At 40.5% G+C, this 24,671-nt stretch overlaps 1 protein-coding gene across 2 annotated transcripts in view; it reads left to right on the top strand.

Annotated features, from left to right (window-relative positions):
* Aatf (apoptosis antagonizing transcription factor) overlaps nucleotides 1-24,671 on the top strand; it is a 104,388-nt gene that overhangs the window by 55,864 nt on the left and 23,853 nt on the right. Inside the window, exons 9-11 of one of the 2 annotated variants that reach the window (XM_005393937.2) lie at nucleotides 7,559-7,626; nucleotides 9,424-9,504; nucleotides 17,463-17,534. In XM_005393937.2, coding sequence (XP_005393994.1) covers nucleotides 7,559-7,626; nucleotides 9,424-9,504; nucleotides 17,463-17,534 — 221 coding nt within the window. Of the gene's footprint in view, nucleotides 1-7,558; nucleotides 7,627-9,423; nucleotides 9,505-17,462; nucleotides 17,539-24,671 lie in introns of those variants that run through there. The other variant, XM_005393938.2, reaches the window with a different exon arrangement.

Below are 24,671 nucleotides of genomic sequence, written 5' to 3'. Positions count from 1 at the left end.
TGCTGCGAAATAGCTAGAAATTGAGCTGGTGGCCCAAAGGGTATGTAACCCCTCTCTCTCCTAGCATGTACTAGGAAAGTACACACCAAGATACGTGTCTGGTTAAAATGGGGATTCTTAAAAACTCCTGGAAAATAGCACCCTCCATGTGTTGTTACTTTTAGTATACATTAGGAAGAGTGGCTTAGTGCAGTCACTTAGTTCTTAAAAATAATCATATTTGTAGGAAAAAGGAAGCATATTGGTGAAAAGAAGTTTGGTAGCATTTGAATTGCTTACTACTTTGTCTCCACACATCAGGGCCTAATACTGGTAGAACTTATACTTCTAATTGATAATTAGGCATTGAGAGACTATGTCATACCCAATGGAATATATGGGCTCTGATGAGAAAGTTTTTGTTTTAACTAATAAACTTGAACCCAGACGGCCAAAATTAGGGAAATAATATTGCCTTTGAAATATTTTAGGATTTATGGTGAGGAAGCTGTGTTCCTTTACTCAGTGAATGAGTTTTATCCTTCTCCCAAATCATAGGCCTTAGTACTAGCTCCAGAGTGGAGGCGTGATGCGACACTGAGCCAGACTGCGGAAAGTTGAGCTGGGTGAGATGGCACATCCCTGTAATCCCGGCGAGTTAGAGTGCAGCCCGGGCAACGCAGCAAGACTGTCTCCAAATAAAAAATAAAAGGGCTGGGGATGTGGTGGTGCTCGCATGTGCGAGATCCTGGGTTCAGTCCCCAGTACCACACATGGAAACACAAAAGGTGGAAAAGCTAATTGTTTCCTTAAAGACCAAAGATAGGGAGAATCAGGCTTTTTCAATGATAGCTCTAGTTATGGATTTTCTCATGTTAGTAACCAAAGTGAATTATTTGTAACTCTAGTATTAAGATTCTTCTTTATTCACTCATTCTGATTTCCATTTGTTCTTCTCTATCTTCTCCTCTTTTTTTATCCCCCACCCTCTTGCAGTACTAGAGATTGAACTCATTGCTTTTGCCTTTGCCTTCACACTAAGCTATATTCCTAGCCCTTTTTTGAGATAAAAATTTTTTAAGTTCCCCAGATTTGACTCAAACTTGCAGTCCTCCTTCCTCAGCCTCCCAGATAGCTGGCATTATAGGCATGTGCAATCATGCCAGCTGTCATTCGTCTTGTGATGCATTTGTTCTTGCAAATGTTGAATATCATTTCACATCCTATTTGGAAATCTATAGAAACAAAAATTAAATTCTGATATTTGTTGGTTGTTGATAGCAGTAATCATTTTTTGGAGGGGGTGTTAAACTATTTGCCTCTAGTGGGATTTAGGGATTGTCTGTGATTAACCCTGGGTCACAAATTCAGAAAGTCAGGGACTATGGGACCATCAAACTGCATCCTTTAAAGATCATTTACCAGGTGTGGTGGCACACACTTGTAATCCCAGCATTTAGGAGGCTGAAGCAGGAGAGTTGCTGTGAGTTCAAGCCCAGCCTGGGCTAGATAGTGAATTCAAGGCCACCCCAAACTACACAGGGAGACAGTGTCTCAAAAAAAAAGAAACCCCGCAAATTATTTGACTTTTCAGAAAGGGTATCTTGACAGTTCAATGGGGGAAAAGAATCATTCATACTTTGGAGGCTGGGGCAGAGGGTTACTAGGGAACATTAGTGAGACCCTGTTCTAACAAACAAATGAACGAACAACAGACTTTCTGGCAAGTGGTATAATTGGATATCCACATGTAAAAGATGACCTCCAACCTTACCCTGCATACGACAATTAATTCAAAATGAATTAGAGACTAAAATATATAAAACTCACGGAGGAAAACATAGGAATAAATCTTCATGACCTTAGGTTAAAAAAATACTGAACTATATCAAAATTTAAAAGTACAGCAAATGATACCATAAAAAAGATGGAAAGACACCACAAAATGGAGGTTGATAAGCAATTTTTATCCAAAATATATAAAGAACTTGGAACTTGATACCGAGGAGACAGTCCAGTTCTGCAGTGGGTAATGGCTCTGAGGAGATACTTCTCCGGAGAAGGGGTATGGACGGCTAGTAAGCAAGAGAAGATGCTTCACACCATTAGTCACCAGGGAAGCACAAATCAAAACCTTAGTGAGACTCACGTCACACCCCTTAGGATGGCTGTAAGTCAGCGTTTACATTATTATTCTGGAAAGTTATTTGTGCTCATGTAGTGTGGTTGTGTTTTCTTGTATGTTCGTTCCTAGAACTTAAAATGTCTGGTTTAAAAATATTTGTTGAGTTTTGCGTGCATCTCTCACCGTTTCCCCCACGTACTCCAGATGCCTCAGATATGCAAGAGTCTTTCCTTTCTCGGCTCATCCTCCCTCTGGAGTGGCATGTATTCCTGGAACATGCTCTTCTTTCCCGACTTGGGCCTTTGTTTTCCAACATCTTAAATCCTTTTATTGTCAGGTGAACTTACTTAGCGAAGCCCGCCTTTCTGTGAGAGAGCACGTGGAAAGCAACTTGGTGAGCCTTCATGTAGTTTGCTAAATGGTCTGGCTACGTATGAAATTTGAGATTGGAGAATTTTGAAGGTACTCCTTTGCCGTCCCCTGGTATCTGCAATTACTACTGAAATGTCTAGTCCTGCTTTTTTTTTTTTTTTTATTTCCATCCCTTTATATAAAGGATAACCATACAATTTGTTGCCAAAACTAAGCGCTAGCCTGACAGAATATTCGAGTGACAGGCATAAACCAGAGCTCTGTCGGGTAAACATGAACCTGTGGCTGCCCTCTGTGTCTGTGACCTATTTTTTTCCCTTAACTGTTTGAGGTCGTTTTTGCTTCTTGTGTGTGCCACGTGTTACGCTGGTATATGTTGGCAAAGGTCTTTTTCCCTTCTATATTGTACTAGGTCTTTGCAGGTTTGTTCCTGTTCTTTGATTCAGAAATTTTCAAAACTGTTTTAAACCTTTTCTTCCAGCCTTTGTTAGTCAGATGTTTAGCTGTCTGAGTTGTCACCTAAATTTTTTTCTTCTCTTGAAAATAAGCAAGAGGATGTTATCTTTTTGCCTTTTAGTTTTATATATGAAGTTTTTTCAACATTTTTCTTCCACTTCTGTTGAATTTTTAATTTTTTTGTTTTCTTGTTTGAGTCTTTTGTTACACCAGCCTATTCTTGTGGAAGTGCACTTTCACTTCCCCAGGGGTCTTGTGTAAGTTCCCCCCTCTGTCTGTCTCTCTTCCTCCTCCTCCTCCTCCTCTCTCCCTCTTTTCTTTTCTTTTCTCTGCTCTCTCTTCTTTTACCTCTTTCCCTTTTCCTTTTTCCTTCTTCCCTTCTTTCTTGTGTTTCCTACATTGCTCCCTTGAGTCTTTTTTTTCCAGATTTCTATTTGTTTTTCTGTTTGGTCTATGTCTGAGGGTTTTCCAATGTTGGTAATTGTTTACTGTGTTTATATTTAAGAGTGAGGCATTAAAAAGGTTATTTAGAATCCCTGAAGCCTGAGCAGAGCTTCTTGGCTTCCTTAAATATAATTATGCTATGAACTAACCTCTTGGATTGACTACTTTCAAATGTCAGAACTTGTATCCTGGCTCATTTATGCTGCTGTAACAAAATATCAGAGACTGGGAAATTTATAGAGGACAGCAGTTTATTTTCTCACATTCTGGAGTCTGGGAAGCCCAGATGAAGACATCAGCAGGTTTGGTTGTCTGGTGAAGGTTGCTGTCTGCTTCCAAGGTGTCACCTTACTATTGATACTCAGAGGCGTGCTGTGTCCTCATGTGGCACGAGGTGGAAGGACAAAAGGGAGGAAGTTCCTTCACTAAACTCTTTTATAAGGGCACCTGTTACCTTCTACTCTTCCCAGTATGGTTATGCTGGGGATTAAGGTTCCCACATATGAATTTAGGGGAACACAGTGAGACTATAGCTTCTAGAAATCTTTTGGGGAAGGGGAAAGCTATTCAGCTTTTCCAGAAAACACTCCTCCCCCTCCCCACCCAGGAAATTCTACAGATGAGCACTAGCATTGTGTAAGTGGGAGCAGGGAAACCTTAGAAGGTACCCGAGATTAGCATAAAACTTTAGACTCGCACCTTGCCCCACCTATTGTATTTCCAGCCTAGTGCTTCTGAATTCAGTTTTTCTTTTCTGCTAGTGACAGGAGAATGGTAGGGATGGTTAGCATGTGGCTGTACCCATCAGAGGGGGTACTGGAGAAGTGACTCCACCCTGTGGCTTCCTCCCACCTTTCTTGGTAATGCCCCATGAAGAGCTGATCCTCCCAGGGACCCCACAGGCCTAAGTGGCTCCACCCTCATCTTTACTCCCCCAGGCACTCAAGTGGTGATACCTTTTACTGTCTTGGGAAATAAGTTCTTATTATCTCTCTCTCTCTCTTGTTTCTTATGGGTTAATACATTTATTTTATTTCTGAGCTGTCTTTCAAAAGGGTTGAGAAGGGAGAGAGGTAATTCATTGCATTTAAGCTTCCATTTTTAACTGACCATAGTGTCCATGTTTTTTAGTTCAAGTATCATAAATGGTGGGTGCCAAGCGTAGTGCAGTGGAATACCTGTGATCCTAGCTTCTTGGAGGCTGAGGCAAGAGGATCACAAGTTGGAGGCCAGCCTAAGAATTTAGTGACGTCCTGTCTTAATAAGTTTTTAAAAAGGGCTGGGGATATAGCTCAGTGCTCCCTGGGTTCAGCACCAGCACTGCAAAATAAATAATAAGTAAAAAGTGTTGTAAATGTTGATTACATGCTCAAGTAGTACGGTCAGAGCCATTTCTCATGTATGCTTTTAGGGGTTGATTAGGTTTTGTGGGCTGACCTGGAAACCTAACTTCATCTATAATTTTCCCCTGGAGATACAATCAAGCCTTTTTGAGTTGGCTTGAAAGAGATGCGACTAGAACAAAAAAATTTCATACACTTCTCCATTTTCCAAGTCTCATAGAAAATTACTATACATATTGTGTCATCCTGATTAAAATAATACTATTATTAATAATATTAAAATAATTTTGAAATAATAGTAACTGTACTAGGAACTTGAATTTTAGTGGAAAAGTTTGTTCATACAGTAAAACTATAAAAATGGAAGCAAGGCTGGACATGGTGGCACATGCCTGTAACCTCAGCATACTAGGAGACTGGGGCAGGTGGATTGCAAGTTTGAGCCCAGCCTGGGCCATTTTGTGAGACCCTTTTGCAAAATAAAAAGTGCTAAGGGTGTATCTCAGTGTGAAGGCTCTGGATGTATCCCCAGTACCAAAAACAACTCCCTCAGATGGAGGGCGTAGCTCAGTGATAGAGCATTTGCCTAGTAAGCAGGAGGCCCTGGATTAGATCCCCAGCATGGCAGAACAAAACAAAACTCACCTCAGAAGCAAAATAAAATTCTTCAGGAGATAGCTCTAAAGCTTCATTTTTCAGCAGCCTTTTTGAAAGCAGCTTTCCTAATTAAATTTAACTCCAGTGATAATGATAGCTGTGGGAAATAGTAATGGCTATTGAAATAGTTTTTGATTTTTTTTTTACCCTGTTTTCTCTTTTCTACTTTGGACACAACAGACTCTTGAAATCTTAGACTGAATAAAGTTAGACTTAGCCAGATAGACCAAGAACATCTTCTTAATCATGAATGACGTACTTGGGTAGTGAAAAAGCAGCCCCGGCTGTGGGTGATAGAGTGCTTGGAAGTAAATGCTGCGCCAACTTGGCATGTGAATTACAGAGGCCCCTGCAAGTGTCATAGATCTGCAGCTGCTCAGCTCCAGATTCCAGCCTTTGTCAAGGACATGTGGGGCTCTCTTCCAGATGAGATCTCCCCAGTGCCGGGGCAGTCATCCGTGAGCCCTTGGTCCCTTGTATCTGTAACTGCTGCATCTTGGGGGATCACGGATGGTTAGGAGAGCTAGGAATAGTGGTTGTAATCTTGTGAGGCTGGAACAGGTAAGTTAGGCAATCAAATGCAGCCATTCCATTATTTTCCTCCTTTTTATTATTATTAACCCCACCCTAGCCGCCTATTCCCCCTCTCCTGCTTTTGACAGTATGTTGAGTAGGAACCAGACGCCCACGTCTCCTCAGCCTTCGGGGCAGCTGTTTGCACCGCAGCAGCGTTACACAGGTTTACTGTGGCGTGTGTCTGTGTAACACTGGATTTGGATCTTGTATTTAGCTGCCAGAAGTGACTGTGATGAAGTAGGAGAGATAAACTGATAGATTGGCTGCCAGAAAGATGTTGAGAATCAATCTGATAAACAGGGTAGAGAAATAGCTTGCTGTTTTCTAGTGATAATAAACCAGTGGCCTCTGGTCCTTGCATTTTTAAACGTAATTGCTGTGGTAATAATGTTGAAAATAAGCAAATGAAAAAACATCACAGGAGGCTTTTTAATTGCAGCTGAGATATCCTTTTCCCTTTTGCAATAAAGATTCACCTTACAGAAGTATTTTTATAAATTTGTTTTACTTCTTCCAGTGCCTAGTTACATAAACAAATGAGAACTAGAAGTGAACTACTTTCATAGGAATTTATTTCTTCTTTCCTTCCGCCCACAGACTTCAGCTATTCAGCGTGGTGAAATAGCTGTTGCTGCCATGCCTTCCTTACCTACAAAATAATTGCTTATTTTTGTGAAGAACCAAATGTTGGAGTCAAATGTGTATTACTGATGAATGATGTGCAGGAACCAGTTTGTTTTAGTATCGTCCGTTAGGTTTCTCTGGGATCGTTTGGCATGTTAATCTCTGTTGCTGTTTTTCTATATACAGCACTTACGTAGGAGAGGCGATATCTGGAGTCATTGTTGTAACTTAAAAGTGTCCTCCCTTAATATTTAACTTTAAGGTCCATTGCTTCTCTTCACATTCTTAAGTCTGTGTTCCCCTTAAGTTAATTGTTCAGGATAAGAAACTGGCCCTTGTGTTGTACTTGCAGTGCGTACAAATTACTTTGTTTTGGATCCTTAAAATTTTTCTGACTATTAACGTGTTAGTGTCTTGTCTGGTTAAGTAACCTGATGCCTCGCATGGTAGAGTATCCTCTATGGAAAGCAAGAGTGTGACGTTTACCCTCTTAATTACCTACTGTCAGGCCTTTCTGAGGAGTATCTGCCCAACTGTGGGAGCTTGTAGACCAGAAGTTAACCGTGCAGCTGTCCTATTGGTGGGAAGCCGATGTGTTTTCCTTTTTGCCACACAGACCTTCCCGCCTGACCTTTTAAAGATTCTCCATTGATATCGATGGGGTGGACAGAACTAATCATAAAAACAATGAAGGGAATGTTGCACACTCATTGATCCATTTGAAATGAACTGCAGCACAATAAGTCTTCCAAATGGACTTCTGTTCTCAGCTATTGCTGTAGCCGCCTTTTAAAGATATATAAATATGAAAGGGTTAATGGGAATTCAGTCATGCTCTTGCCACTGGGTTGTCCCTTATTGATTGTAGTTTTAGAGCTGTCAGTATGCCATTCAGAATTCCTTCTGTGCCCTTTTAGAGTCAGTTGGTGCTGGGAGATGATAAATAAATCAGTTTCTTTTCTCTCCCCGCTTCCCCCCACAGCTCCTCCGAGAACTCATAGAACGGAAGACCAGCTCCTTGGATCCCAATGATCAGGTGGCCATGGGAAGGTAATTTCAGTAGTTTTCTGCTCGTGCAAGCTGACCATGTAATAGTTTCTCCCTTTGAGTCCCCTTAATTCTGCCTCCAAGGCAGTGATTGGTCCTGTAATTATCAAAGTTAAGTGAGATACTAAGAAGTAGAAAGACAAAGTGACTAATTGTAACTACTAAAAGTAACTGCATTGCCTTAAGTATGATATGAAACGAGATTATGAAAAACCTGTGTTCATATTAGGGTTTGCTTTTCAAAATCTTCCTTATGCTCTTTGCTCTCGGGTTTGGGTTGTGATTGTCTCCATATCAGTCTGCTGACCAGTGGATAAAAAGCCACCCCAACATGTGCTTTCAGCTGTCAGAATGTGGCACTGTGTACAACAGGTTCCTTGCTTGAAGTCGATCTGCTTTGTTAGTCTGCCGTAATTTAGACCTCCCCCCTGCAGTAAAAGCTTCAGCACAATTAGAAATGGAACGTGGCAGCATTACCCAGATGTCAGGGTAGAATGTAAAGTAGTGAAGGAAGGCTCTTGTGTGTATGCTTCATCCTGTGGTTGGAAAATAAAAAGGGCATTTAGAGTGCTACCTAATGAATAGTGTACATTTAAATAGCCCTGAGCCATAATTTGCAAAAGCATGAAAGGAAACAAAAGCTGCAAGTGCCAGAATGGGATTCTGGGCCGAGCAGCATTTTGAGAAAGCAATGAAAAATTTGTGTTGATGAAATAATTTTATTTGAGAAGAATATTATTTGAATTTTAGGGTAGGATGTTGTTGATATTTCATGTATGTCTGGAACGTTGTAGAGGGCTGTTCACCATAAATTTAATGTGATAGACCAAATTGCATTTAAGTGATGATTATATTGTACATTTATCTGACTTTACAATAAAATAGATTATGGTAATTAAGATTATATTAAGATTACAGTAATTGGATTTTCTTAGATTTTTTTTTTTTTCTTCTGGCGTTGAGTTTTTGTTGTATAAATCAGGTATGATGACTGGCTGCTGCTGTGGCTGCTATTTTTCCTCCTCTTTTCACGTTTGTTCACAGGAGCAATTTGTGCAGAATTTTCTTAGCCCGGTATTCCTTATTTGAAAAATTAATTTCTTCTTATCTAAAATGACTGCAGAATATATGAATCTTGTGTGGATCCTTATCCAAACAAACCAACTGTAAAATTGAGACAATCTGAGAAATTTGAAATCCAACTGAATATTTGATAGTAAAAAATTATGTTTTTAGGTGTGAATGGTATTGAGCTTATATTGAGGAGAGGAGTCTGTATCTTTTATCAACATACACTGAAATATTTATAGATTAAGTGAAAATAAATGACCATAAGACTGGTATTAGTAGTGGATAATTATTTAAAATAAGCAGAAACTAGCACAAGGAAAAAACACTTGAATGTCAGCAGAGGAAACATTAGATTTAAAGACTCTCGTGTTCCTTCCAACCAGTTGCTGTTAGAGAAAGTGCTACACAGCTGAACCGTCAGGAGATCCGAGCAGCTGTATTCGAGCTGATGGGTCTTCCTGCACACTGGTAGATTTAGTGCTCGTCACAGCAACTCCACATCCTAAGAAGCATTGTTAACCAGATTTGCTGTAGAATCTCCCAGCTGCTATTTGTGTTTTACCTTTGCACAAATCCTCTTCAATTGATTAGTCACTTTGGCCCCAGACTATGTTGAGGAGTTTGATGCTTTCTTTCTGCAGGGTTGTTAGTGAGAAAAATTCCAATTTGTCCATATGTATAACTCTTTCTGTTAGTGATGATGCATAACATTGCTTGTGAATTTCCCAGGCAGTGGCTGGCAATCCAAAAGCTACGAAGCAAAATCCACAAGAAAGTAGACAGGAAAGCCAGCAAAGGAAGGAAACTTCGGTAAGTTGATTTTTGGAAAAATTTAAACATGTCGTTTCTTCTCTGTATTTTGGCAATTATATCATTTTTCTCTTTCTTCTGGTAATTGTTTTGAAGGATCATAAAAATAATAACCAATATTTCCGGTTTTGGTGACTCAGCATTTTTTTACTCTAGAATAGAAATATAGTTTCACTCACTTTTTCTTCTTTTGTTGTGAATGAATGTACTATTTCCTTGTAAGAGAAAGAATAAAAGCCAAGCATGGTGGTGCACGCCTGTAATCCCAGCTTTCGGGAAGCTGAGGCAGGAGGATCCTTGCGAATTCGAGACCAGCCTGGGCTACAAAGTGAGCTCAAGGCCAGCCTGAACTGCATAGTGAGACCTTGTCTCAAAAAGAAAAAAAAAAGAGAAATAATAAAACAAAGGCCAGAAAGTTGAAATTACATTGGTTTTAAAAACATATAAGTGAAGGGCTCCAGAGAATGTTAACAGTGTACATATGTGAGGTTAGAAATAGTTTCTAAAATTTTTATTTTTAGCTGGGTATAGTGGTGCACACTGATAATCCCAGCACTTAGGAGGCTGAGGCAGGAGGATTGCTGCGAATTTGAGGCCACCTGTGCTACATAGTGAGACTCTAGTGAGAAAGATTTTGAGCAGAGGAATGTTGTCATCACTTTTGCATTTTAGAAAGACAGTTTTAGGGTGTTGAAGTGGACTAGAAATTCATGAGGGCAAGAGCTGGGAGGAATGAGAGATGATGGTGTGAGAGATATTAACACAGGTGAGTAGTTTGTACTTAAGAGTACATGTGGGGCCAGGGATATAGCTGCACAGCATAGCACCTGCCTGGCAAGCACAAGGTCCTCAGTTCAATTCCTGGTTCCAAAAAAAGTACACGTGAAAGGACAAGAGAAGGTGAGAATGATTCCTAGAGTTTCAGAGGGGTTTGGATAGATTACGGTATTATTGATATGTGTCTACTGCAGGGAGGGAATCAGTGTTTTGTTGTTGGAGGGTCTGAGGCTTTTTGTTTCCGTGTAGTGATGAAGATTGAACACGGAGGCCTTGCACATGTTAGGCAAGTGCTGTACCACTGAGCTACACCCCCAGCCCTAGAGGCAAATTTCTGAGTTGAAAGGAGGATTGCCAGGCATGGTGGCTGTGACCGTTTAAAGCTAGATGACCCTCAATAGCCTCCTAGGCGGGGCCTTATATGACTATTTAATTATGGGTGGGGGCTTCTAGCTGGCTGGTGGTTAGGAGGAGGGGACTGGTTGGAAGAGGCAGTTACTGGGGGCGTGGCCCGGAAAAGTTTCCCTCCCTGCCTGGCTCCTCTCTTCACTCTCTGGTTCCTGACCCTCGTGCTCCTCTGCTGTGCCTTCCTGCCCTAGAGCCAGCTGACTATAGAATGAAAACTCTACAGACTGAGCCCAAAAGCTGGGCATGGTGACACACACCTGTAATCCCAGCACTCAGGAGGCTGAAGCAGGAAGATCGCTGTGAGCCCAAGGCCAGCCTGGGCTACATAAGCAAGTTCAAGGCCAGTCCGAACTGCATAGTGAAACCCTGTCTCAAAAAAAAAACAAAAACAACTGACCCAAAAAAAGGCTTACCTCCTTTAAGTTGTGGGTGTCAGGTATTGAATCTCAGTGATGAGAAAGTGGTACACTCCTAAAATCCTGTACCCTGGGAGGCTGAGACAGAAGGATTGTAAATTTGAACTCAGCCTGGGCAGCTTTTCAACTTAGCAAGACCCTGTCTCAAAATAAAAAAGAGCTGAGTATATAGCTCAGCAGGAGGGCCCTGGATTCAATCCCTAGTATGGGGCGAAAATGACATACATATTTATAGTTTGGAAACAATTTGCTGTTTTCCAAGGAGTGTGTAGTGTGACACAATCTAGCATGACAGTAATAAAGCCCTAAGGAATGTCAGCATACAGAAGATAAAAGAAGATAGAAAGAACCCATAAAGAATGCTGAAGCAGAGTGGTCATTGAGGTAGGAGGCCAGGAGAGAGGAAGGTAAAGCAGTGAAAGCAGGAGTGTGTTGAATAAGGGACAGCAAGACAAGTCAAGTAGGGTAGGGGTGTTTGCTTTCTGAACACACTTCTCACCCTGAGGTTCTCTTGGCTACTGTGGAACCTCAAACCAAAGGGCTTTCCAAACTTGAAAAATGTATAGAATGTTTACATTAACATTTACTGTGTTGATGGATTTATTTCATAAAAGCCTTTTGGATGCCCACTGATATGCCATCAAAAGGTCATGCCCAATACCACTTAGTAAATATAGAAGGAATCAGAGAAACAAAGTCACCACTAGGTCAACACCACTGTAACCATTTTTGCAAGCCAGATCTACCAATACATGCTCAAATCACCAGGCAAATATTTGAGGAGATGATATATTTTTCTTGGTCTTAAAGTAGCTCTCCCAAGGGCTGGGGATTTAGCTCAGCGGCAAAAGCGCTTGCCTGGCAAGTGCAAGGTCTTGAGTTCGGTTCCCGGTACCGGAGAAAAACCAAAAAAAAAAAAAAAAAAGTAGCTCTCCCAAGATATTACCAATTACAGAGGAATAAGTCATAACTTTGTAATAGAAAAATTCAGCAGTTACCACCTAAACCAAGTGTTCAAGATCAACACCACCAGTAATATGAAATATCCTCCTCCTGCTGTCTTCGGTAGGAGGATACGTTTTCGGGGTGTGCTTGCCAGAAATTCCCCACCTCAGCTGCATCATAATACAGCATCGTACACACTCTAATTGTGAGACATTCTATAAAATAACTGAATGAGTGCCCTTCCAGAGTGTCAAAATAATGACAATACAGGAAAGAATGAAGAACTGTCACAGGTTGGCAGTGACTAAGCAGACAAGTGTAATATGGAATCTTGAGAAAGGGTACTAATGTAAAAATTGGTGAAATTTGAATAATATATGTAGCGTAGTTATTATAGTAACATTAATTTCCTGGTTTTGATAATTATGCTGTATGTATGTAAGTTAAACCTTAGTTACAGGGAACTGGATGGGAGTATATATGAGTTCTTTATACTCTTTTTACAACTTTTCTTTAAGTCTGAAATTATTGCAAAGCAAAAGGAAAAATAAGAATGTCATGTGTATCGGATTTTTTGTTTGTCACAGGTGCTCACTTTGCTTTCCTTTTGACCATAAAGGTGAGGGGTGCAGTCAGGTCAGAGAGAACATTTCACTGATTGTGAGAACTGACATACCTGGAACTCGAACAGGTAGGCACTGCTGAGCAACATGTGCGCAGCGGCAAAACAGCACAGACTCCAGAGCCGAACTGTGTAGATTGGAAATCTGACTCTTCCGTTTATTGGCCTTGAGACCTTGAGCAGGTTGCTTTACATCTCTGTGCTTCAATTTCCTCGTCTATGAAATGAGTATAATAATTGAAGTCACATCTCATAGGGTTGTTATGCAGATTAAATGAACTAATTCGTGTAAAGTGCTTAGAGAAGATAAGTAACTTACCCAGCATTACAGAGCTGGTAAGTAGCAAACTGGGATTTGAACTAATTGGTCTGGATCCCAGAGCCTGTGCTTCTAACCTCTGGTTATTGAGTCGTTGCACAGGCAGGAGGACCAACTGGCCTGTGTAGGCACCAAAATGACATCGTGGCTACGTTAGCATCCTGTCCTAAAGGGTGAGATTAAGTGGGCCAGGCTAGAGGAGAGTATAGTTAAACCAGGTGCTCAGCTGATTTGAAACTCATCTCATTTGTTCTTGAAGCATTTCGTTGAGAAAATTTTGTCCTGGTACTGGTTTGTATGGTAGTGGACACTCAGACTAGAACCTTCAGATGTCAGCTGCCTTGTGACTCACAACCCTTTCCAGCAAAAACAGTTTGCTACGTACTCAGTGTTTTTGGTACTTGTCACGTCTCCCAGAGCCAATTAATGACCAGTACTAAAGCATCACTGTATTATAAGTCATTTTCTTCCATTAGATTTCAGAAACAGTAGGGTGTGCCAGCTGTTCTCACTGACAGTAGGTCTCACCATTGAACAGCTTTTGCTCTTTGTGATGAGGTTGGAAAGATATAAAATACAAATTAGTGTAAACTCATAGAAACAGTTTGAACAGCAGTTTAAGCAGGCTGGCTGTTATAAATGATAGCCTGGTCAGGCTGGGCGTGGTACTCACCAGCTAGATGCTAGAAAATAACTTATTTACAGAATGAAGCTGGGTGTGGTGTGCAGTGCACACTTATAATCCCAGCACTCAGGAGGCTGAAGCAAGAGGATCTTCACAAGTTGAAGGCCAGCCTAAACTACGTAGTGAGACCTTGTCTCCAAAAAAAAAGGGAGGGGGAGGGGTTTTGGAAATAATTATTGTCAGTAACTTTACAGAACATTATACAGAAGTGGAATTAACTATAAGTAGTAATGCAAATGACTTAAGCTTTCAGGCCTTTGATAGTGAGATGAGGCAGGGGGTGCAGCACACAAGTAGAGCAGCCCCGGGGCTCCATCCCCAGCACCACCCCCAAGAACAGGCAAGGAAGAGATGCTTTACCTTACCGGGCTCTCCCTCCACAGTGGAGCTACATTTGTCTTTTCTTAGTGTGGTTGGTGAGAGGTCTTCCAGTATGAAAGTACACACACATCCTTGGCAGCACTAGGAGCAGGTGAGATGCACTGATTCAGTCGTCTCTAATCTGATTACCCTCGTCTTTATGATTATCTTTTAAAGCCTGTCATCTTATAGTTAATAGTTCTTGTATGTGCTGTTCTAAATGCAAAGGTATTGTATAGAGTGGTGCCATCCAATAAAAATATGTATTACTCTATAATTTCTGGGTCTTTTTTTTGTCTTTTTGAGACAGCGTCTCACTGTGCAGTTCAGGCTGGCTTTGAGCTCACTTTGTAGCCCAGGCTGGTCTCGAACTCGCAACGATCCTCCTGCCTCAGCCTCCCAAGTGCTGGGATTACAGGTGTGCGTCACCATGCCTGGCTTACTCTATAATTTCAAATGTTCTAGTAGCCACATTTAAAAAGGAAAAGGAAAAAGCTGAACTTAACTTTAAAACTATATTTCATTTGAATATCAAGAATATGACTTCAGTTTATGATTTTAAACATTAATGGTATGTATTATATTATTGAAGTCTGGTATTAGTCTTACAGTACGTGTCAGTTCAGACCTGCCACAGTTTAGGTGCTAAATGTGTTGCGTGGTGGCAGTATTAGACAATACAACCACAGGGTATAAGTTCATGATCTTATTCCAGAAAATGAACCAAACTGTATTTGGAAAGAGCCAAAAACAATATTCATTTTTTCAGATGGGCACTTTGGTATGTGTGGTAAAGCCTAAAGACATTGAAAAAGTTTTTTTCAAACTTTTTGCAGTATTGGGAATAGGGTACCCAGTGCCTTATACATGCTAGACAAGTATTCTACCAGTGAACTACACCCCTAGTCCCTTTATGTGAATATTTTTGTGGGTTTGGATTTGCTTTGTTTTTAATGTGTTTTCTTGAGACAGTCTTTCTGTGTTGCCCCTGCTGGGCTTGATCCCTTGGGCTCCAGTGATCCTCCCACCTCAGGCCCCCAAGTAGCTGGGACTACAGGTGTGTGTCACCACAGCCAGCTGACTTTACATTTTATTTGATTACAGTGTTTATCTTTTATAGTTAAATAAATAGGTGCTATAAATATTTGTGGTCTTTACCTTGACAACCTTTGGAAGGGCATTTTGCTTCGGTCTTTTAACTTTATCTATGTATATGTTTTCTTTTTGGTATTTTTCTGGTACTGGGAATTGAACTCACAACCTTGTGCTTGCCAGGCAGGTGCTGTGCCGCTGAGCTAAATCCCCAGCCCCCTATGTATTTGTTTTAATTCAGCAATTTCACATCTCAAAATTTATCCCATAGAAAAATGTGAAGAGAGGCTAGGGATTTAGCTCAGCGGCAAAAGCGCCTGCCTGGCAAGCGCGAGGTTGTGAATTCAATTCCTGGTACCGGAAGAAAAACAAAACAAAACAAAACAAAAAAAAAAAAAGAAAAATGTGACGAGACACACACTAACTTATGTATGAGCGTCTTCATTTTGGCATTGTTTAATTTGGCATTGCTTAATACATTTTTAAAAGAGAAGCCCATCGATAAGAGAGTAAATAAATTATATTAATACAGTGAAATAATCTGAACTATGAAAAACAAACAGCACCTTTGGTTTGGTGGGAGGGCTAGCATAATGCCAAAAATATTCACAAATAGGAAGTGTAGTCATTCATAGCTTGGGGTGGGTATATTTTGAGAAATGTGTTGTTAGGCGATCTCATCACTGTGCGAACATTACAGAGCAGTGATGGCTTATCTTGGCTTATCTCAGCTTTCTGTGACAGTGAACAGCCCGCTGCAGCACATGCACCAAAAGTTTGCCCCTACTGTCCCCTGTCGTGGAGTGTACTTACCCTAGATGTTACAGCATGCCTCACACTAGGCGAGTGGTATGTTGTTGTACACGTGACCATTGTTGACCAGAATGTCATGCAGTACATGACTATATATATTACAGTCTTGTTTTTATATTAAAATGTATTGTTTCTACATGGAAAATACTATAGCCAAATTAACATTTTTAACTAACAGTGATTATTCCCGGGAAATAATAATACTGGGAATTTTTCAGTTCTCCGTCCATTATTGTACTGGGATTCTTTCTATAAGAATTATATAGTAACTTTATAACTAGTAGGTAGTAAGCAGATATTTCAGATATGATGATAGTTTTTTGATGTTTTTTTCCCATGTTATAAAGAGTGAAAAATTGGAAGCAATATACATGATTAAAAATTGGAAAATATATTATGGTATTTCCACTCCAGGAATTGTATGTGTCCATTCAGATACTGTTTAGGGAATAATACTAAGTGAATAACTGAAGATATGGAAGTTATGTGTGCATGTGTACATAAAAGTCACTAAAACAAATTGTCTATATGTTGAAGAACTGCAATTTTGTGTCAGCTTTATTTTCCAAATTTTCTGCAATGAATTTATACTTTTTTATTGAATTGAATAAAATGTAATCAGTGTTATTGTGAAACTCATTTGTTGAGGAAAAAAATGAAATTTGGGAAGCTTAATTATTTGATATATGTAAAAATGTTTCTAAAACTGTAAAACATTCTATACATGGAAAATAATTTTCATAGTGTTTTGCTCAAGTAGCCATGTCCAAGGAATACCTCATGAGTTCTTTATGGTATAATTTGGTCTAAGTAAGGTCATATATTTGTTCAGCCCTCTTTGGCAGGGAATCTCAGTACTCTTCATGCAAAAGTGCCCTTTTATTGTTGGTTGGAAATATAGGTACTCTAACTTAAATTTCTGTAACACCTCAGCTAAAGATTTTGGACTCAAACTTGGCCTAAATTCAGTTGGTTCCTTCATAAAGACAGAAATGAAAGCCCCTCTGGGGCTGCTGCATGGAGGTGCTGTGGAATCCAGGGAGCCTTTTCTCGCTTGGAGTCGGTGTCAGTGAGTGATAGTGTTGGCGAGGTATTACATTCAGGTGTTATATCACTACCTGTGCTATTGCCAGCAAGTAGCTTTAATGACACCGAAAAATGATGAAGATGTATGCAGAGGAGCAGAGTGTAGTCAGGTCCTCGTTGAGTTTTGTCTGGAATAATGTTCAAAGGTTTGTATATTGCTCAAAGGCACAAGTGTATCTACTCAATTTTTGAGTGGTGATATAAATGGATCTGTATTGAACTACTGTCATTTACAATGTACTGTTATCAAATTTTTTTCCTATAGCAATAAGACAAAATACAGTTGTGTGTGATAAGCATCTCTGAATTTTTCTCTGTTCTACTCTGGAGCCAAGTGTCCCTGTGATCAGTTCTGGAGTGGTTAACTCATAGGATACATTTCCTTTGCTAGGTTAATAGTTACTAATATCACTGATTGTTTCTGGCTTTGTTCAGGTTTCACGTCCTTAGCAAGCTCCTGAGCTTCATGGCACCTATTGACCATACTACAATGAATGATGATGCGAGGTGAGTAATAGATTAATTATATGTCTCAAATGGCTTCATGACAGCATGATATTGACCTGTTCTACACCCTGTCACCCCCTTGTTTCTTCTTATCAGTTAACCATTTGTCATTGGCATCATAGCAATGGGTCCTTGTCACATCTCTTTACTCGCATAATTACTGTAAAGCCAAATCAAAAATTTCCATAAATCTCAGTGCTGCCTCTGGTGCTTGGTTTGTTTTTGCTGTTTTGTTTTCAACTTTGTCAAGGACTCTGGGACATCCTAGGTCGTCTCTAAGAGGGTCAGGATGGCACATGTGGGTCCTGTGTGCACTGAGTTTTGTGCATATGCTTTCTGTAGGGTGGCTGTAGAGGTTGAGGCAGAGCTGCACATATACTGTATTTGTTGGGGCTGCCATTGAGGATTTTGCGTGTTTACAAAAGAAGTACGGTACATGCTCATTTTATAAAGCTGAAATGGTAGAAATACACACAGAAAAGAAATGGATACTCATATTACAAGGAGTAACTGATTTTTAAAGAATACTGTAACTTCTAGGAGTGAGGATGTAGCTCAGTGGTGGAGTACTTGCCCAGCATACGTGAGGCCCTTGGTTGGATCCCCAATATGGGAGTGGGTTCTTCTATGTTTAGTAATTGGCATCCTACTACTGGTTTCCTCTTCGCCCACATTTATTTAACATTCATTGATTTATTTTTAGTGATATGGACTCGTGTGTTCCTATTTTATTTAATGAGTTATTTTTGTTTGGATGTTAAAATTGTCCCAGATTAATGGCAGCCCCTTCAAGCTGGCTTGTGTCTTTCGAAGTGTCCCCAGTTGATCTTTGAGTATTTCTTTACTCTGGCACAACAGGACGTGCCACTCTTACACCTTCCCAGTGCGAGCTCTGCAGTCAGCCTTTCGTGTTCTTTGAGGTGGGTGGTCATCTTTGGAACCAAGATCTGGGCTCCGGCGGTGCTCCCTGTGAGTGGCAGTCATCATTTTCAGGCCCTGTCAGCATGTAACCCTGGCAAGGTGTGAATATACCTAGGCACAAACAGAGGATGACCGTGGTTAGCATCTCAAAGTGCTTCCTCTCAGGCTCTGTGAGTTCTCTTTTACTATGTGCTTGTTTTCCTAAATAATTGAAGTTATAGTTACTGTATTTTATATACCATGAGCATTAAAAATCTTAAAAAATTTGTTGGTCAATGGGATGTGGCTCAGGGATAGAGCACTGCCTGTCATGCACGAGGCCCTGGGTTTGATCCAACACCACAAAAATAAATAAAGTTTAAAAAGTCAAAAATTTTAAATGTGCAATATTTTTGTAATACTGTACTTATTTAGGTACTTACTGTTGGGATATTTAAAGTATTTTAAATTGTCACTGTGAATAATGTCATGGTAAACATTTTTAAACATATATTTACCAAGTGAATTATTGGTTATAATATAGACATACTGGAATTTTGGCAAATTATCCTTCATTTTTTGCTTGAAAATAGTTACTAACATTCCTTATCATGTTTTTATTCCACTTGCCTGAAAAGTGATAGGTCTTCAGGTTTAGGGAAACACAATTATTATTTTTGTTTTAATGCTTTGAATATGAAATGTTCAGTGCTTTGAATATGAAATATAGATTGTTCTGAGTACATTTACATCTGTCTTTGTGGTCCTATATGTTCTCCTGTGCTTTGAAAGCAAATGTATAGGTACAGCGTTTTTGTCTTTTGTTTTTTTTAAATCTCCATCCCCTTTTATTTTTCATTTTGAGACACAGGTCTGCTAGATCGCCCAGGCTGTCCTCAAACCTGCGATCCTCCTGCCTCACACCCCAAGGAACTGGGACTCTAGGCATGTGCCACCCTGCCGGCTGGTCTGTTTAGCCTTTTAGGAGTCAGGGTGCAATAAGTACACGTTAATTCCCTGTCAGAATGGCATGAAAAACTTACATTAAAAAGAGAAGAAAGCTCGATGTTTAAAACTAAACATAAGTCCTTCAGGTTAAAGTGAAAACTGGCTTAAATACTAGTGGCATCTTTTGAATATAGTCCCTCTAAATCGAAGTCAAGATTCTGTCATTCTTATTTAAGCTTTTTCTTACATAACCTGATACCCCAGAGATACTTACTTAGAATTTTGCATTTATTCATCATTTGCAGGATTCATTTAGACATAGAAATTATTTGAACCGGCTATGGTGGTACATGCCTGTAATCTCAGCATTTGAAAGTGGAAGCAGGATTGCTGTCAGTTCAAAGGCAGCCTGAACTACGTAAATAGTGAGACCCTGTCTCAAACAAAACAAAAATTCTATTTGAAAATGACTATCATAGAGGTTTATTTTGATCTACAAGAAACAATCTGACCTTAGTAGCGTACGTAAACGCAGGTTTATTTTTCTGAAAGGATCATTCTAGCAGTTAGACAGTTGTTAGCAGCGGCCTACCCTTTTCATGGATGTTAGGATCAGCATCTCTTGGTCTTTCCCTGGAGTCCCAAGATGGCTGCTGCAGCTTCAGCCACCATGCGTACATGGTGATGTTATGTGCCTTCCTCTCCTCCCCTCCCCTGCCCTCCCCTTTCCTTTCTTTATGCTGTGTGCAGAACCCAGGGCCTTGTGTGTGCTGGGTAAACGGTGTCCCACTGAGATGTGCTCACAGCCCCAGACAACTTTTCCTTGTACTTCACAGGCCACATCTGTAGTAAAGCAGGCAGAGGAGAAGGGCTTGGTGGGAGTGTACGTGTTGGGTGATACTCCGTGGCATTCTGTATGTATGGGGAAAAGGGCTCTCCTTTTTGGAATGGTTGCTAAATTATTATTGTTCTGTAGCTGGTTTAGCTGCTTAACAAGGAGTGCAATAATAGTCTTGTGACTGAAAAACTGAGCATTTCCCATTCCATGTGCTTCCTAAGGATAGCGAGGCAGGCATCCATATCACTTCTCTTGCTTTGTAGTTTGAATAAGCCAGGTTAACTGAGATGGTAAATGGATTCTAGCTCTTTCTTCTAGTATGAGACTTCCAGGGTCAGTTGTATTGGTCCTTTATCTCAAACAAGAAGTAGGTAGTAGAAACTTGCCCTGCTTTGTTTTTCTTCAGTGGAAAAACTAAAGTGGAAATAATCTAGTATAGGCAGCCCTCTGTCCATGGGTTCTGCATCCATGGATTTAGCCAGCTGCAAATTGAAAATACTTGGGAGGCTGGAGCCAGGAGGATCTCTGTGAGTTTGAGGCCAGCCTAGACTACATAGTGAGTCTAAGCCAGCCTGAACTACATAGTGAGACCCTGTCTAAAAAAAAAGAGAGAGAGAGAGAAAATACTTGGGGAAAAGTGCGTATGTTGTGAACATGTACAGACTTTCCCCTTGTTGTTCCCGAAGCAGTACAGTATATAGCTGTTTATGTAGCATTACATTGTATTAAGTATTTGGAGTAATCTAGAGATGACTGAACCTACGGCAGTGGTGGTGAATCCGTGGCACATGTGCTGCATCTGCCTGTTGTTTTCATTGAAAGTTCTGAAAGGTTCACCATCACTGACCTAGAGGATGCACATAGGTTATATACAAGTACTGTGGCGCTTTATCTGGGGGACTGGGGTATTGTTGGATGGCAGCTGTGGGGTGAGAAGGGGGGTTCTTAGAATTAATCCTCCAGAGACACGGAGGGACCATACTATGGAGGTAAACTTGTGCCATCATAGTATGTGCCCCATTTTCTACGCTGTAAGTGGGAGGCCTTCAGCTGTTAGAATATCCGTATAGCTGCACAGTACTTTTCCTCCAGTTTTGGTTTTGCTGAGTTACAGGTGTAACACTCTTGTGGGGGCAGTGCGCACATGCAACATTTGTTTGTGTGCGTGTTTATAGAACACAGTCTTTAGGTAGAGAAGGACTTTATCCAGCATGATACTAGGGCTAGAAACCATAGAAAGAAAATATCATTAAGGCTTGACTATAGAAAATGTGATTGGCAAAATCCTTTTGGAGGGTTAATAGGCATTGTTTTTCCACATTGTAAATGTATATATGTATCTGTTAGCCCCCACAAGAAATCTATTTCTAGAAGTTGACCTAAGGAACTAGCTATTGTGTCAGTGATCTTTAGTGCAACATTGTTTATAATGGTGAAAAGTAAGAAAACAGAAGATACTCATTTAAAGACTGATTGTGGTCCTGCGGCTAGGCTGTTAAATGAATTGGTTGCTAAATGAGGACTTGGATATAGTATGTACATTACAATATTCAGAACAAAGAAATGGTCAAAGGAAATGCCAACTTGATGACTTTGCTTTTATTTGCAGAACTCTTACATGCAGTATTATGTATAACAGCATAAAATTACACTATAGTACAATCAGCAAAACTTACAGTAGTGTATAAACAAGGTGTAGTGTACAAAAAAGGGGCTCTGTCAACAAAATGTATAGAACCGTACCCAAAAAAAGGCGGCTCATAGTCCAGACAGCATGCCTTGGTCTTAAACCCCAACAGTCTTCAAACAGGTAGGTCCTTAAATGAGGAATTTCTGTAATATGAATGACAGTTAATAGGAAACTAGTTAAATAGATCATAGTAAAATCATTCAGTGAAATTATAAGCAACTCTTAAATGATGAAGTAGAGCTGTGTAACAGTATTAAGTGGAAGAAGTAGGCCACATAAATACTGTGGGTTTTACTGTTTTTTGTTTTTTTTTTGAGACAGTCTTGCTATGTAGTTCAGGCTAGCCTTGAACTCACTATATAGCCCAGGCTAGGTCTGAACTCATGATAATCTTGCTGCCTCAGCCTCTCAAGTCCTGGATTACAGGCGTGCACCACTATGCCCAGCTATAATTCCTTTTTTTTAGGGGGATCTTTTTGAGACAGGGTGTTGCTGTGTAGTTCAGACTGGCCTTGAACTCACTTTGTAGCCCAGGCTGGTCTCAAACTCACAGGGATCCTCCTGCCTCAGCTGGAGGATATGCTGCTTATTTGCTGGGATTACAGGCATGTACCACCATGCCTGACGTATAATTCTGTTATTGAGTAAGCAGGTAAGCAGGTAAAATATCCCTTATCCAGGCTAAGGCAGATAGTAACAAGTGTGAATAAAAGGATAGGGGAACCAGAGAAGGAGCGGGTAAGGGGAAGGAAAGAGAAGGGGATTTTAAAAAAAGAAACAAGCTCTTAGGTACCTGTAGCCACTCCTTAAGATGACTGTAAACTGCATGAATTGCAAACATATATGAATAAAATGTTTAAAAGTAAAAATAAAAAAAGAAACAGAAGTCTCCAGAGTTTACCGTCTGCCCAGACAGGACACAGACAGAAGGCAGCCGCCTACAAGCCTAGGAGAGGGCCCTTCCTAGTACCTGACTGTGTTGATGTGCTTGACTTAGACTTGCATTCTCCAGAACTCTGAGAAATAAATTGCCTTTTAAGGAAAAAAAAAAAATCCCTTACCCAAAAGGCTTGTGATCATAAGTGGTTCAGATTTTGAAGTTTTTCTGAGTTTGAGTTATTTCCATAGACTCTACTGGAAGAATGTCTCAGATTTCAGTTTTCAGATTAAGGATACCCACCTGTGTGAAAGGGGGGAAAATACCTTTAAAACAACTACTGTACTGTCACAAGGTTATTTTCTTTCCTAGATAAATAGTACTTGTCATAATTCAGCAGGTATATGTGTACAGGGTGTGTATATATCACAATCTTGAGGAAAACATCTAGAGAGTCTATCATAATAGTAAAGTGTTTATTAACCAGGCTTGGTGGTGCACACCTATAATCCCAGCACTCTGGAAGGCTGAGGGAGGAAGATCTCAGTTCAAGCCCAGCCTGGGCAACTTAGCAAGACCCTGTTTCAAAATAAAAAATAAAAGGCTTGGGATGTAGCTCAGTGTAAAGGCCCCTAGGTTTGATCTTCCATACTCCCCCTGCCCCCAAATGTGTATCTTTATAAAACGGAATGAAGCAGGTACAGAGAGACGTTGAATATTTTATTTTTATATTTCTGTTCAGCTGTCTCGAATCTCTGCGATGGGGAGGTATTCCTATTAGTTGCTGTTAAAAAATAAACCCTGGGGAGGCAGCACCAAATGGTGGAGTGGTGGGCAGCAGAGAAAGAGCCTCTCTGAGAGTCACCATCCAGACCCTGGAATACAGCAACATGAGGAAGACAGGAAGGAGGGAAGTGGGTCCCCTGGACCCAGGAAGGATCTGAAGCATGAACTGAAGCCCACAGAAAGAGTGAAGAGAGGAACTCCAAAGAAGAAGGAGGTAGCTGGGCACGCCTGCTCCCTGAGACGGGACTCACTACATGTGAGGTGCGGTTCAAACCTCTGAACACGTGGTGACTGCTGGTGACCCCAGAAGCCTCTGTGGAGAGACACAGTAAGGAGGGGAGCAGTGCATGTGAAGGACTGCACTAGCAGGTAGTCAGTGCAGTGGGCTGTCATCTTATGCGTGCACATGTGCACACACAAGAGAGAGCAATTGGCTGGGACCCATCTTGGGGAGGGGTCAGCTGAGCTCTGAACTCAGAGCGGCTGCTGGCTCCATCTAGGGGCTCCCAGCTGGGCTCAGGCCCACAGAAGGTGCCCTGACTGCAGGCCAAATGAGTCTGGTCTCATCCAGAAGGTGCACACTCTCTGAGATTATCCACTACCCCGCCAAAAACCTACTGCTGGCTTCTGGGATAAATCAACATGGATCGGGACTCTGTCTCCACACATTGTCTACCAGTGACAGCAGAGACAAACATGGAATTTTTTCTTTTTTCTCATTTTCTCACTCTCTCCTGTTTGTTTTTTGTTATTGTTGTTTTGTTTTTGTTTTTTCTCTCCTTCATTGTTTGATTTTGTTTTTATATGAGTATGAATGTGGTGTCCAGCCTCTTTGTGTTTGCAGTTCTCTTCTTTATATCTTCTGCACCGGTTTCCCAAAGATAGCATGATCTCCTTTGTTCTCCAGTCTTACTTCTAATCTCTTCCTCTTCTTCCACTTCTGTATTTTCTCCCTAACCCATTTTAAAATTTAACCCCTGAGGGCAAAATTGACATATTAAGGACTTGTATACTGCATACAATTTTCTGGTTTGTTTAGATTTTGCTATATAACCACAAATCTAGTTCATATTGTTTTTTTTTTTTTTTTTTTTTTTT

Source organism: Chinchilla lanigera, unplaced genomic scaffold, assembly GCF_000276665.1.
Source record: "Chinchilla lanigera isolate Chin_1 unplaced genomic scaffold, ChiLan1.0 scaffold00050, whole genome shotgun sequence".
Taxonomy (NCBI): Eukaryota; Metazoa; Chordata; class Mammalia; order Rodentia; family Chinchillidae; genus Chinchilla; species Chinchilla lanigera.
Note: the sequence above shows the minus strand (reverse complement) of the source record. Positions and strands in the feature narration are given on the sequence as shown.